The sequence below is a fragment of the Netta rufina genome (genome assembly GCF_964035555.1).
Source record: "Netta rufina genome assembly, chromosome: 10".
NCBI lineage: Eukaryota > Metazoa > Chordata > Aves > Anseriformes > Anatidae > Netta > Netta rufina.
In genome coordinates this window covers 3,317,664-3,332,641 of record NC_140133.1, presented here as the reverse complement: position 1 = coordinate 3,332,641, position 14,978 = coordinate 3,317,664, and the positions used below count along the sequence as shown (strand labels likewise).

Sequence of the window (14,978 nt, the reverse complement as noted above, 5' to 3'; positions counted from 1 at the left end):
CCAACTGGATTTTCCTCCACAATTCCTCTTCTTCAGATATTTTTTTTTAATTGTTTCAAACGGATACAAATGATATGCACAGCTCCCATTTGTAAAAATACTCAATTCTAAGTTATTTTAAAACGAGGAAGCTGTCAATATGAAAATTAACTTCACTGAACATAAAAAGCTGGGATGCACACAGCGGCCATCTGTAGCGTGCTGAGGCAGGGTGCAGCAGCGTGCCGCGATGGCACCGCTGCCACCGTGCCTGAGCTGCCGGCACCCAACAAAAGCTGGGCAACCACTACAGCCCCTGCCCACACAGCCCTGCCAGGGCTGCAGCCTCAGAAGGAGAGGGGTGGGAAAAACAAAACCCTTTTAATTCTCTCAGCACATTAGAGAACAAGAAATCCAGTCCTGCCCACTGTGTTTGATGGGATAAAGTTCCTTCAAGGAAGCATTGCTGCTTTTCCTTTTAGAAGCAGAGCATCACCTCTTTAAAAACTGCTGCTCTTACATTAGGACCATGTTCAGTAGCTGATTTCCAGCCATGTTACTCACTTCAGAGGTAAGACAGCACATTTTAACATCATTTAAATGTTTCTGTTTGCACAGTTCTAAAACCCAGCAACAAATCACGGAATGTCTTCTACAAGCTGCCCCAGTTTATTCTTTGGAGCATTATGTCTGGGCCCAGAAGGGACCTAACACCCGCAGGTAAGTGAGCTTCGGAGGAGCCTTAGTGCTCAGAGGCTTTTCCATTACAAGTTCAGGGATCCTTGTTAGAGGATCCTTGATGAAGGAGACATGGGGGAGACGCATCTTCATTCCCAGGGTGTTGCACTGAGTGCTGTGTGCCATGATACTGCTGCCTCCCTCTCAGATTCAGCACATTTCAGTGCTGGTCGATGCATCAGATTCCAAATGCTTTCAGGATGAAAAAAAAAAAAAAAAAAAAAGCTATGTGTGAATGCACCTTTCCCCCTGCAGTTTTGCCCACAAAACATATGGGAATGAAAGTCAGTGATGTGCAAACCAACCCTGCAGCCATTCCGACAGACAGAGAGGGCACCAACACAATCACAACACGACAGCAGTGACCCTTACAAGGTCACCCTTCGCAGCCCACCAGGCAGGGGAACTGTCTGCTTTCAACATTTACAAAACAACCTTTTCCCCACAGCTGACCACAGTGCAATCTGGTTTTATAAAGCTCATGTCAAGCACTGAGCTCTTGCCTGAGTTGGTTTTCCTGTATTTTTGACCAAAGTGAGTGCACAGCTGGTCCCACCTGCCTCTGCTTGCTCTGCCACAGTGCTTCCCTCCCCTGGGTCTCATCTCCCTGCCTCTGGTGACCTCTCGTTTGTGCTGGTAGTTGTCAAACCTGCACTTGGTAAACAAGGCTGAAGCCTGAAACCATGCTGCCTGCAGAGACATTCCAGGAAAGCTCACCCAATTTTGTAGCAAATAGACAATGCTTTTTATTGTAGTTCTTTAAACAAAAGGAGCTCCCTCCTCACTCTTTGTCAGCATTCCACCACAACCTGCCTTTTCCTCTCGCTTCTTTCTCTAGGTCATCCCCGCTCCTTTTTCTTTGGTTCCTGATATGACAAGTTTCCCTCCGAATTCAGTCTGCCTCCATTAGGTCACCAACCTGCTGTACCTCCTACAGGCAAGGTTTCCAGAATAGCCCATATTTACATGTTACTTCACTGCAGCCCACGCTTACACACTGCCTGAACTCTGCGCTCCGTCACATCACAGCATCTCAGTTCCCCCATCACTTTTCCCGAGCTTTTAAGTGTCCCTCACTCCTATTAACTTCAGCGGTAATATTTGTATTATCTTCCTTTCCCTTGTTCTCACATTCTCCATGAAAAATGTCTCTTGTCCCTGCTTTCTGCGTTTGACTTTATTTTACCTCTATTTACATCTCTCATCTTTTTCCATTCAGACTCCTGCTTCCAAAAGCTGCATATCCTACTCCATTAGTGACCTTTCTGTTTGGAAAGAAAGAACTCCTCTAGATATCAGCTGTTTGTTCTCTTCTTTTCCAAGATTCCTATCTGAAAAGGCAATAAATCTTTCAGCACTTTCCCTTCTCTAAGCTATTCCCTGACTTTATACCATGCATGTACAGAAACATTGTATAAGAATATTTTGCTATATGATTATCACTACCTCTAGTTTCTTAGCAGTTTCCAGTGTACCCAGAAATATACCCAGAAATGTACCCAGTAACACTGCGGTGTATTTTTTTTTTATTTTATGATTTGCTTGCATTAAAAACCCAATTCCACCTTCCTCCATTTATTTAAGAGGGGAAGAAAGAGCTCTGTTGATCTGATACAGACGTATGTATCAGACTAGACAAACTACATAGGACCTCAACAAATCTGTAATGCATTGTAATGAACTGCTTGGGCACACTTTTGGCCACTTAGCAGTGGCCAAAGTCTATAATTTAGAGCACAGTAAAATGTTGTTCCCCTGTATTCTTTGCTATAATAAAACCAACAAATTCTTCAGGCATGGCTCATGGTGCAGCTTTTAGGGAACCCAGGAAATGGAAGTTTTCCTTCCTCGGCAGCAGGGAGTTCTCTTGTACCATTTTCCTCCATGGGCTGTCAGTGGGTTCAAGAGGGAAGAACAGAAAGCAACACAAAAGACTGTCCAGCATTTCAGCTATAAGTCCTAGTGGGAAAGAAAAGTGTTATCATGACTTTAAGAATTCTCCTCCTCCACTGATGATGTTGAGGAAAGTTCTTACAGAAACCTGGAGAACTTCAACAATGAGATTACCGTGTATTTATAGACGTGTTGGCCAGCAGTGCTCAGGGCAGATAGGGTCAAGTCTAACAAACAGCAGCCTACCGTGGTGAAAATGCTGGCTCCTGAAAATAAACACTTGCTAGCAATTAAAACAGTCAAATACTGGGAACGGGTTATGTCCTGGGTTTTCCTGCAACGTCTCTTCCACCTCTGCTCACATGTAAGGCCACAGAAAGCCGATGAATGCACCTGTAATATCGCTGTGCCTAAGGACAGGGTGAGATGGCTGCGAACAGTTAGGTTTCTGTGAGCAGAGGGCAGCAATGATCGAAGTGTCCTGTTATAACACAGCGCATCTGATGCTTCCAGTGACTGAAGATCAGCTTCCACATGAAGCTCTTCTAATCACAGCGCTGCAGATCGTTTGTGGTCTCTTCAGTGAAACAGTCAGGGATCCACAGAGTTTGGATCTACCGACAGATCTTTAGGAAAGAACTGCACACCGAGCCCAAGGTCTTCACCAAAGAAGCAAGATCTCGGGGCTGGGTGGTGAGTTTGTTAGGTTTGCTTTGGGAGCACATGTGAACTGCATAAACCGTAAACTTCATTGAGGAAGTTATCAGAAAGATCTGACCAGAGCATAAGGGTTGTTAGAGTCACTTAAGACTCTGAAAAAACAAACTCATGACTGACCCCTCAGATGAGACAAATGAACAGGATGGAGGAATAAAATGGACAGATCTCTACGAAGTTTTGGGTATTATGTTTCCTTTTTTTTTTTTTTTTCCTTTTTTTTTTGGGGGGGGGGGAGGGTTTAACCCTTCACCCACCTCAGAATAAAATAAAACTAGGATAGATGATTGCTTGTTGGTGTTCTACATGGTCCTGAAAACGCCTACCAGACTCCTCTGGCTGGTCTGGGAGGCTGTGGGGCTGCAAGCCACCCTCCAGCTGCATCCCATGGGAAACACTGCTCAGCCTCAGAACGAAGCGAGAACAGGCAGGTTTCACACACTGCCCAGAATGAGAGAAAGCTGCACTGCGCCGCATGGACAGCATAAGGAGCCAGCACATGACCACAAAGGGCGTAGAGAAGAAAGTCAAGTTCATCAGCAATGCCCTAACAGTCTCACACCTCGGTGAAAGACAGAGCCTTAATTGCTCCAGGCTATTCCATTTTATATTTTTTTTAATGGTTAAGAATAATACAAAGTCTATTATCTTTCTCTGCGCTCCAGTGCTCTGTTCCCAGGAAGGAAGCAGCATCTTTGAAAATAGGTACTCGTGCAAAAATATCCCCCCTCTTTGGACTGAGCTTTGGGATTCTCTCCACAACTCCTATAAGGAGCAAAGAAAGCATGAGAGAATTGTCACTAGCAAGCGGAAGAAAAAAGAGGGAGATGGTCCCCTGTGCGTAGCACAGCCAGAGAACTGCACTGTACAGGTCAACAAGAAAACGCATGTCAAACTGATGGGTAAAGCACATTCAGGAACAATGACAGATATTGCACAACAATGAAAGACAATCAAAGTGTCTTTAAAACCAGCTGCAGAAAAATAGCTTCCGTTTTATAGGCTTGAAAGAATAAAATCATACCTACGTTGTGTTTTGTAAAACATGCTATGTAGTACATTTACACTGCTCATTTTGTTAGCTATTTTTATTCTCAATTAATACTAAAAAACACAGATTAAAATATATCTCCTTCTTTAGTTTACATAATCAGATCACCTTTTACTTCCCTGGGAAAACATTGCTCATTTATTTTTCAGCTTCTTTATATGTGGGCACGGCTACCTCATGATTTACCAACCAAATCAGTCACCTATGAAATCTGTTTTGGTGCCACTAAAATGCAGCAGTAATGAAAGAAGATCAAAAGACATGGTAATTAGCAATTACTCAGGAGCAATTACTCCTTCTAGTGACTTTTCCAAGACACAGGAGCTGCTGAGCTAGCTAATGACAGCAGTAAAACTCATAATCTGTAATCGCCCTGCCGACCTGTCTCAACAGGCAGAGTTAGATAATTCAACAGAAAGTGTCAGAACAGCTCGTGTCTGCTACAGCAACTGCATCCATAACGAATGTCACATCTCCTTCCAGAAACAACTCACTTTTCTGCAAGTGTCCTGAGAAGACCTGAAAAGACTGACAGCATCCCAAACGCACTTCCAGCTGATCCAGGTCAACATCTGGTTTCATTCCATAACCGCTGCTACGGCCAGAAACAGCTCGAGAAGAGCTGCTGCCTGGTTCCTTCAGCCTTGCCCATGCCACGAAGGTCTAAAGAGATTTTTTCACAAAAAGCCCCCATAACAATGAAATTCTGTATCCTTCCAGTTAGCTGTGAAAGAGCAGATAGAAACTTTCACAACCAGCCCTTACTAGCAAACATCTGCTAGAAGTAAAGCTGAGATTCAGCCCCATTAGTTTCCTGCCTTTTCTGCCCTCCCCCAGCACTTCTAAACCACCACCACCACTTCCTTTTAGCTTTGACAGAAGACCTCTTCACAGACAGAGGATGCATTACACATTACACATTATCAAATGTTTTCCACATCCCCCCTCTTGCCTGGATTAAGTCCAGAACAGTTGCAATAGAATTACAGTTTCCTGTTTCCCCAGTCATCTTGCAAGTCAGGCCTTTGGACAGGCAGTAAGACAGAACCTCCAGAACACACGTTATAAAGGATAGACCCATCTATAAACACTCTCTACAACATAGTGGAGAAAAGTCGCTGTAGTTTTTCTTTCATCAGCAGTCAGAAAAACCCAAGGAAGGAATTTCCACTATGTCTCTGTGGTATAAAACAGTAGATCATATTCCACCTTCAGCCCAACACTTTCTGCCTCTGGACTACAGAAGCATTCTTCAGAGCAGAGGAGGCACAGAATTTCCTTGGACCAATGTCAACATGAAACCTCTACCATGAGATCTGGTCTAAGCATGGCTGTAGGGGCTGGAGAAAGCCACAGTGCTCGTCTTTCTCACTGGCTTACGATAGCCACAATGTTCTTGATTTCTCTCACAGAATATTTCCAGATTCATTTGCTATTTATCTACAAATCATCACAGGAGGCTTCTGCGCATCCTCCTGTTTCCACTTACCTCAACAACAGTGGTGAAACAGCAGCGATTTGAATTTCTGCTGCTTTCTGGTGCACTGTACTACAGCAAAGCCAAGTCTCTCAGGAAAGTCGTGTTGACTTGAATTTTTCTGTGGGCCAGGAGAATCCTGGTATCTCTGTTCACACACTGTGCCTTTGTCATTTGATATAGGTGATTAAAAAGTGATTCAAAGCAAAATGCAATACAAAAATGGCATCCTAAGAGGAAGGATCCAAAAAACACACGTGGTCAATTGGCCCACATGTTTTCATTTTCACACTAAAACTTTGATGCTATTTCTCTCCTGTCTCCTTCCCTCTTCACCACACCACAATTTACAGTCAACAGAAGAAAAAGCTCAGATCAAAAAGGGAAGACAAGAAGGAAGAACACACTGAGAAGACACAAAGCATTATGCAACCACTGGCTGCCAAAGTCACCTGCAGAGAAGCCCCCATAACAGCAAGGCTTATTATTTAATCACATCAGGTTTTGATTTATTTTAAAAATAGAATTCTTCTTTTTTTGTTTGTTTTTGTTTGTTTGTTTGTTTGTTGTTGAGTTCAGTTTCAAAGTTTAGAATCAAACACAATCACCACCACTTTATTTTCAAGCAACTAAATACATCTTCCCCATTTCAGAAGAATGCTTTAAAAAACAACACCAGAAGCTTATAAAAATGAGAATCTTCACAAGAAACCTGACATCAGCTATTTTCCCTCCTCACATGCTGCTCAGCTCTCAAAGGGTGCCAGGGGAAAGGACTTAACAGTTTCCACCTTATGCAAGCATGTTTGTGCACAAGGCTGAGTGGGTGAGGTGGGAGGACAAAGCACACGAAAGAACACTAAAACCAGCTCATCCAAAGGTTCTGGTAAAGGAAAATGCAGCTCCAAGCAAATATGGCTGAGTAGCTGAAATATGAGGGTATCTAGAAGGAAAATCACATTCAACAGCAGTGACTCAGCGAGCTGGATCGAAATCTGCCGATCAGCACGCTTTGGGCAGTGCTTGGAATCCGTTACCGACATAATGCTGCTACCTCCTGGGTGGGGAGCTTCTCTTTTAAGTTAGGAAATAAAGATTAGAGCGGTGTGTGCTTGCAGCAACTGGTTGCTTGCCTAGGCAAGAGTACATGGATTGATTCCAGCTCCATTATCCCTCAGCCAGGACACACAAAATTAAAGGTGAACTAGCCTGGCTTGTTTGATCACCTGTGACAGTCCCATGTGCCCCCCCACCACCTATCCCCAACCTATTTCTGTTGCACCCCAAAATGAGGTACTATTGAACCTCACTTCTCCACAGAAGTAACCTACACTTTCCAGAAAGAGTCAACATAAAGCTTTTCATCTCCTCGTGAATTCCACTACCAAACATTATCCACATATTTGTTATAATCCCCTAAAGTAAATTCAGATACTTGTGATTTTCAGTTTTGATCATGTGAAATGCACCGAGATTAAGACCTGGGCTCTTAGATAACCTTCTCTTCTGGCAGAGACAGCTTGTTGATTGTCTCAGGGCCCAGAGAGTCGAGTACTTAATGCTTCAAAGGAAGGTGCAAGAAACCTCATGAGTAATAACTGGGGATTGTTTACCACATCCATCTGTGGTTTGCAGTCTTTGTAGTCTTTTTACTCAAGTCTATGTTTAAGCAAGGGTTTGAGCTCTTAAAACAATCTGAGCTACAGATTTTATAAGTAATCGTATTGTTTGGTCAACTTCTCAGTCATTATTTCTCATCAGAAACAGGCACTTTCAATACTAAAGAAAAAAAAAAGTGGAAGGTATGTTGAGATAGTAAGTTAAGCAACCTATGAAAATGTAAAAACCATCACTGTCATGAGAAAAAACACAAGGCACTGTTACTGTTACTCCTTCTGTGCAGTTCTGTGTTTTGTTGTGCTCCCACATCCTTATAAAAATTGTAGTGGAAAAAGCAACTGGCAATGTATAAAAAGGAGAAGCTATGCCCCAAATATTTTGCAGCAATAATATCTCTATGGAGAGCAGAGCAGAAAAAGTACATTCTAAACTTCTTTGTGCTTGGCCTAAACAGACCCATCTGCATTTTAAGCCAGTAGTTCTCTGATTGAGGGCACCAGTGTGCAGCACCCGCGGTACTGCTCTGACCTGGACACGCAGTCACATTTCTGTCTAGTGACCTAGAACGCAATATGGTACTTTCTGCAGAACTAGGAGGTATTTGAACAAGGAAGAGGGAATTTGTACTGATTCAGAACCACTGTGGCCATGACAGGCTGGTTCAGTGGATGTAATCGGAAAGTTGGATTTACTACTACACTGCTGAATTACAGCTTCAGCTGGATTTAACATGAGAGACAACCAAATTTATCAGCATTAACAGATATTGAGCAGCTCGATAATATTTCTCAGTGTGGTTACACAGCACAAAAAAACATAACCACAATACCTGTTGTGATGTGCATTGTTCACTTTTGCTTACCTCTTTCAGTTCCTGTGCAACAGAATTAAGGCGTTCGTTTTCAGACTGGGTGTTGGCAAGGACATTTCTGAGCTGCTTCAGTTCTGTCTGCAGCTCCATAACCTTCTTCATGTAGTACTCTTCCTTGGTAGCTGACTCCTGAATCAAGGTCTCTTCTCTGCTCTCTCCATCTGCTGCTACCTTCTTGTGGTTGGTATGGGCCTGCCCAAAAGCCTAGGATAGCCAGAAAGACCTTCTGTTAGTAAACCCAACATTTTCCATAAATAGCTTCCATTTTAAATAGTTACAACTATTTACCATGCTTTTCTGATACAAAACAAAGCAACTTTTTTCTACACCTTCCCCTCCTGGGATTAGACCCTTAAATGTTATCAAGTCGCTAATGCAGGGTTCTTGAAAGTAATGTGCAGCATACACCCAAACGGTGTTTTGAGATGCGTAGGTTACTTTGGTAGGACTCCATATAAACCCTGAAAGGGTTTATAGAACCTTTTAAAAAGGGAACACCAAGTCTGCTTGAGTTAAAGCAAGACTCTGGCTTGCAACAAGACAATCATGAGATGACCAGAAGCTTCTGTGTGCATGCACTTTGCATACCTGGGTCAGACCCACTTCTACAATGACTGCATCACTGAAAACAGATTTAGTACCAGCAACCTGTTCTTTTCTACTCTTCCTGATCCAGCTACACCAGAGACACTTATCACCATGCTCAGCTGCTCATTGCTGGAGATTACTGCCCCCTCAAACCTGCTAACCCACTTCAACTGGAAGCGAGACAGGCTCACAGAGCTGCTCTGCCACCAGGTTAAGCTAACCTGGGTCATCCTGGCTGAAGTAGGTCAGCATGTGCTCACCCGACAGCTCCGCTGGCTGCTCTCACTGACTTTATCCCTAGCAGTGCACCAACAAAGGGAGTTAGAGGCAGGTCGGACGTATAACCTCTTCAGCAAAACATGCATGTTTAGACCTGACTTTTTTTTTTTTTTTTTTTTTTTTTTTTAAAAAAAAAGGAACACCTCCTACTACTTGTTTCTTTGTGTTTTCATTTTATCTGAAACTCTACCAGGCTCTAACATCAGTGCTCAACACACAAGCAGCTAGACTGGCACTAAGAAATGTTCTAAAGCAAGCAGTGTAACATTTAAGTAGGTATCTACTTGTTACAATTTGCCAGGCATACAGACCAAAGTCAGTGAGATCAATGAACGCTGTCTTCACATTGCTACACCTGCATGTTCCACACAGTCCAACCCGAGATGTATAGAGCCTTCAAGTGTCACAGCATCTTTTGGGATGTTAGTGTCCATACAGCAGGTTCCCACAGTCACCAGTAACACGAGACATTCAGCCAGGTCAAGGACAGATCAGCATCTTGTAAAACTCCTGGTTCAGTCATGCATTACATATTCAACTAGTCATCTTCTACTAGCTTTTCACCTGGTATATACTGCCAATGCACACACACACACAAATCTGTTTTGAACAGAAGGAGATTTCAGTATTTTTTACTTCCGTATATCAGCCCAGATATATTCATGGTACAGTAATCACCAAATATACCATGGCTGAAACAGGTGATCAAAGATGCCAGCTCTGCCTACAGAGGAAGGCACCCACCTACTGCTCCTATCAGACTGAATTTTATTTCAGATGAGCAAATCAGAGGAGCGGGAGACAAATATCCATTGAAGACATTCTAGCCAGATTCACCGAGATGACCCAAGGGAAATTAAAAAGCGTCACATTTCAGACAGAAAGTAAAGCACCATCTGTGCGAGTCCTTGTCAAATGAGTTTCAGCAAAGCAGCTTAAAAGCCTAATACCGAGATCTCCATAAATGTTAAAGGGATAGCAAAAAACATACACACTCCTTCTGAAATACACTACCATTTTTCCCCGAAGAATTAACATCTACCCCTTACAGACATACATTTATTTCAAATATTACAGCACAGAGAAAGCAACTCTGAGCACCCATTTGCCCAGTGAGGTGGCATCACACTGTTGGCAGTGGGATGCCCGTGCAGGACATGCTGAAGGTTTGGGATACTCAAAGCCACCTCTTGACCAGCCAGACAGCAGAGTCTGAGCATGATTCAAGCAAGTAACTTAGCAATTTCTCTAAAGGAGAAAAAAATATTGAGGATAATGACTGATTTCCTCTTAGAACTTCGAATGCAGATGCTAAGTCTTGGGTTTCTCTAACCAGAGAATTTCATCATTTTCCAGAAGCTGCCATTGCCAGTGACTATGTGAACACACAAACTGGCATAGCAGATGAGAGAGACTTCTTTTTTAATCCAATATCCTGTCCCCTATAAAGGCTAATGGCAGATGCTTTAGAGAAAGGTGCAAGAAACCCCATAATCTCTCAGAGGTGTGGATTGCCTTAAGCCTTCAAGCAGAAGGCTTCATGTAAATTTGGCAGAGCTATTATTTAGCTATGTTTGTAAAATATCCCTTTATTTTTCACGGTTTTATGCAATTTTAGCCTCTAAACATCCTACAGCAGTTTGCTCCATATATTAAGTCATACTCTTACATGACAGTTGTTTTTTTTTTTTTTGTCATTTTACAAGCTTGTCATGCTTTAATAAAAGATGCAGAGACTTGCGGGTATGTTACTCTGTTCTCCTCTCGGTCATTCGTTGTTTACAGATGCTTCCTTCTATTCCCCAGTGAAGGTGAGGTGAAGTTCAGCAAGCTATCACCACTTTTACATTTGAAAGATTTTCCATGCTGCAATACAGCTAGACTCCCATTTTAGAAATGTCCTTTTGTTATGCCTTGTCCTGAACGACAAGGCTATCAGGACCAAAAGGGGAGCTACAGACATCAGCTCCCTTGGACTAGCAGAAATCAGACCTATCCATGATAACTTTTGTGGGCCCTGGTTATTTTTGCACAGCAAGGTGGTAATTTATCCTCATCCAGGGAGTTTGTGACGTTTCAGCAGGAAGCTACCCTTAGCTGGACAGCAGTACTGCCGGGGGTCGGGAGGCTGGCATTAACACCGAGACTGCCCGAGATACAGGGCACCTTCATTAACAGGCACAGTCACCAGAGCCTGGAGCAGCTGTCTGGGTGGGTTTATAAAGGAACAGTTAAAAACTACCTCCCTTTTAACTGATCCATGCTCTCTCTTGTACATACCTCTAACCAGTCCCCATGCATTCCCGTTACCAGCTATTTTCATAATTGTAACAGCCTGCGTGGAACAGGAAATTTGACTTGAACAAAATTGTCCAAAATTACAGGGCAATGCAGTTACCTCCTATGGAGTAAAACAGTCTGGGTCTGTTTTAAATCAAGCTATTAAAAAGGCAGACTAACTTTTTACTGACATGCATGAAGCCTATAAACCTTCACACACACAGAAGCCCAGTATCTGCCCAGCCACTTTTGCTTTGTTTTAACATTATAGAAAACACAGAAATAGAGTTCAAGAGTTCATGAACCAAAATACTATTTTGCTATTTACTCAGCTAAATGTGCTCAAACAAACAATTTATGCTGGCAAAGGCACAAGTAGCTTCCATCTATTTCTTCAGAGAAAGCTGCACAAGAGATGGAAAAAGCCCTCCTTGGGTTTTAACACAACCTGAAACTGCCCAAAAACCTGCCATTCCCCATCCCAAAAACTACCCGAAACTGCCATTTGCAACTGCCCAAAGCTGCCATTGCCCACCCATCAGACACATACACATGGTCTGCAGCCCACCTTCCCCAGGCACCCTGGGGAACATGGCACCCGTCTGCATCCGGTGCTTGGCTCAGGCTGAACAGGAGCAGGAATGGGAAGAAGAAGAAATAGCCTCAAAGCTGCTTAAAGCAGTTGCACTGCCAAGGGAAGTTTAAAAAAGAAAAAAAAAAAGCAACCCACAACCCTGGAGATGTTACAGAGCAGCAAAGAGCAGAAGTAACATCTCCCTCTGTCAAAATGACGGGGAGCTTCCTGAGCATAAGTAAACACTCAAGGAAACAGAAAACAAAAGTATCTTACAAAACTCCTTCACTGAAATAAATTGCACACTAATTCATGTCTCATTGCTGGTATACTGAAACACTGTTAGGGTTAAAAAACAAATACGAGGAGGCAGAGGAAGACAGTTGCTTATAAAGAACACATGATTTGAAGGATTAAGAGAGAAGAAAATCTTGCTGGGATTCAGGGCTCCACAACCCAAGCTGCTGCCCGGACAGTGTGTGTCATCCTACTCACATGCAGTTTGGCCTCCTGAGACAAAAAAAGTGCCTCTTTGGCTTGTTACCAATGTGAAGAACTTGAACAAAATTAAATACACATTGAACGAAAATGTTTTGCTAGTATAATTCTTTAGCCTTATATACAAGTCAAAATGACTTTAAAAGAAAAAACACTATTTCTTTGGTCAGATTATCTCACATTCTTTGATTGCTAGACAGAACCAGTTAAGAACTAACAAAAGGAAAAATGGCCATACTGCATGGCAAACACCAAAAACAAAGGTCCGATCTTCAAAGAGCTGCAAGTACTTGCCTAACCAGTCTCCAGGTAGCCTAGAGCCAAGTGCTGTGCTTTGGCTATCATTTGCAGACAGCAGTAATGAGCTCACTAATGCCTCCTCACACACAGGAGGGCAAATGACCTTTCGGTCCTTTGTGTAACTGTGTGCTACTCATTCGCACTCTGGAGGAGGCATACAGCTTTCTCCTTGAATATGTGGTTCTTGGTCTACAAAAGACTCTTAACCACATAGCATAAGCAACTCCACATATAGATTGCTTTGAACACTTGTGAATGAACACTAGCCAAGGATATTTCCATCCTCTAAGTGGCTTTAACGCTGTGCTCAAGCCACACAACCTGACTGAGAGAGCTCCCAGGAGGGAGCTTGGGACAAGCCATGCATTGCCCCAACATCACCTGCGCAGGCTGAGGTTGGAGCTGGGGAGACAAGCTCTCCATTTTAGTACACCCTCCTTATGTTTGGCATTCAGGAAGGTTATCACACTTCTCCTCCATGGCATCGCAAGGGTGTTGACCTTTCATCCATTAAACCCAAGCTTTGAGTTTTTCTTCAGAATTTTCCTCTTCATCCACAGGAGGAGATGGACAGACGCCTTGGTGACCAGGACAGTAACGTGTCTTCCAGTTAATGATGCTTATGCTACCAAATTTTCACACCACATAAGGGTTGTTTCCTTAGATTAAAACAGTTAAAAGGGCAAAGAAAGAGGATGAGAAAGCAAAATTTAAATTAACCATCTTTTTTTTTTTTTTTTTTTCTTTTCCCAAAGGACAGCTCCTCCTTGTCAGCAGTCCTTGGAGCACGCTGACTTATAAGTTGGTAAATAAGGCTGGTGGGCAGATGGTCCCAACAGTGGTGGGGTTATTTATTTTGCATTATAATACCTGCTAGCTTTTTAGGTGCCCCACATGCAGTCACACACACAGTACTCTATAGAGCACAGATGCATATTATATTTTAATCACATTTACTGGTAACATCTAGTTTCCCTTCTTTACTCTTTCAGGTAAACTATAAGGCTGCAACATGCAAAAAAGGCTTGCAGAGGGACAAAATACATGTTTTTGATAATCAACTTTCCCCTTAAATATTTTTGGAAGGAAAAAAAAAGACCCCAAATCACCTTACTACTGAAGTAAACACATATTAAATCTATAAAACTTTCTGGAACTGGCCCAGGCACCTCACCCCCCCCTTTGATGGGCAGGGTATTGCCTCCTTCATTCCCAGTTTTTCAAGGAAGAAAAAAAAGACACCACCACCACCTTTATGGACATAGATTACACAATGCACACCATCTAGCACCTACATGCTCCAGCTCGTTCAGAGATGACAAAACTCTTTGAAAATGCTAGTACTGCAGTTTTCAAAATTACATATTTTAGAGGCCAAGACTTAATTTCCCCCACTACTGAGCACATAAATCTAGTTGCCCAACATTTCTTTGTTCCCCAAACTCCTCTGCACGAACCTTCTTGGTACTGTTGGTTATTTTACTGTCTTGAGCAGTCACATCACTTTTACTTGCATAAATACGAAGCTAGGAAAGCAGGCACAGTTACAGGCTCTCTGCTTATCGCAGATTTCCAGCCAACATTAATGTTTGGTATATAAGCTCTGGATAAGATCAACAACATAAAAATGCTAAGTCTCTTGCAGACATTTCCTGCTTTTGGTACTGAATTTTAAGGGTATTTCCCAGCTTATTCCATAAAGTGGGTATGATACCAAAAGAGCAAAAAGGAAAAAAAAAAAGACAGTCAAAGATCAATTCTTCAAGTCCTGTCAGTTATTTGTAACTGAAAGTGGATCTAGGAAAATGGAATTCAGACACCTATCACTGCAAAGGAAAATAAACGCTAGCTGCAGGTGAAAGTTTAACCACAAATCCTCCAGCTGAAGGAGAGTCAAGATGCTAGTAATGTACTTGCAGTAGAGTAAGTAACACTTTATATGCAGCTTGGAATGAAAGTTATGTGCATTTCTGAAGTAACTACAAATTTGCTTTTTTCAAGTGCCTAACAGAAAGAAGAAAAAGCAGAATATTTCAATAAAATCGTTAAAGTAAACTATAGCATACTGTCACCAGACAAAATCTGATCACTGAGATGAAAATACCAATGAAAC

The 14,978-nt window shown here is 42.5% G+C and overlaps 1 protein-coding gene across 3 annotated transcripts in view; it reads right to left on the bottom strand.

Moving 5' to 3' along the window:
• Positions 1–14,978, bottom strand: part of BICD2 (BICD cargo adaptor 2) — an 87,802-nt gene that overhangs the window by 33,488 nt on the left and 39,336 nt on the right. For all 3 annotated transcript variants that reach the window (XM_084292759.1, XM_084292760.1, XM_084292758.1), the window contains exon 2: positions 8,338–8,550. In XM_084292759.1, coding sequence (XP_084148885.1) covers positions 8,338–8,550 — 213 coding nt within the window. The remainder of the gene's footprint in view (positions 1–8,337; positions 8,551–14,978) is intronic.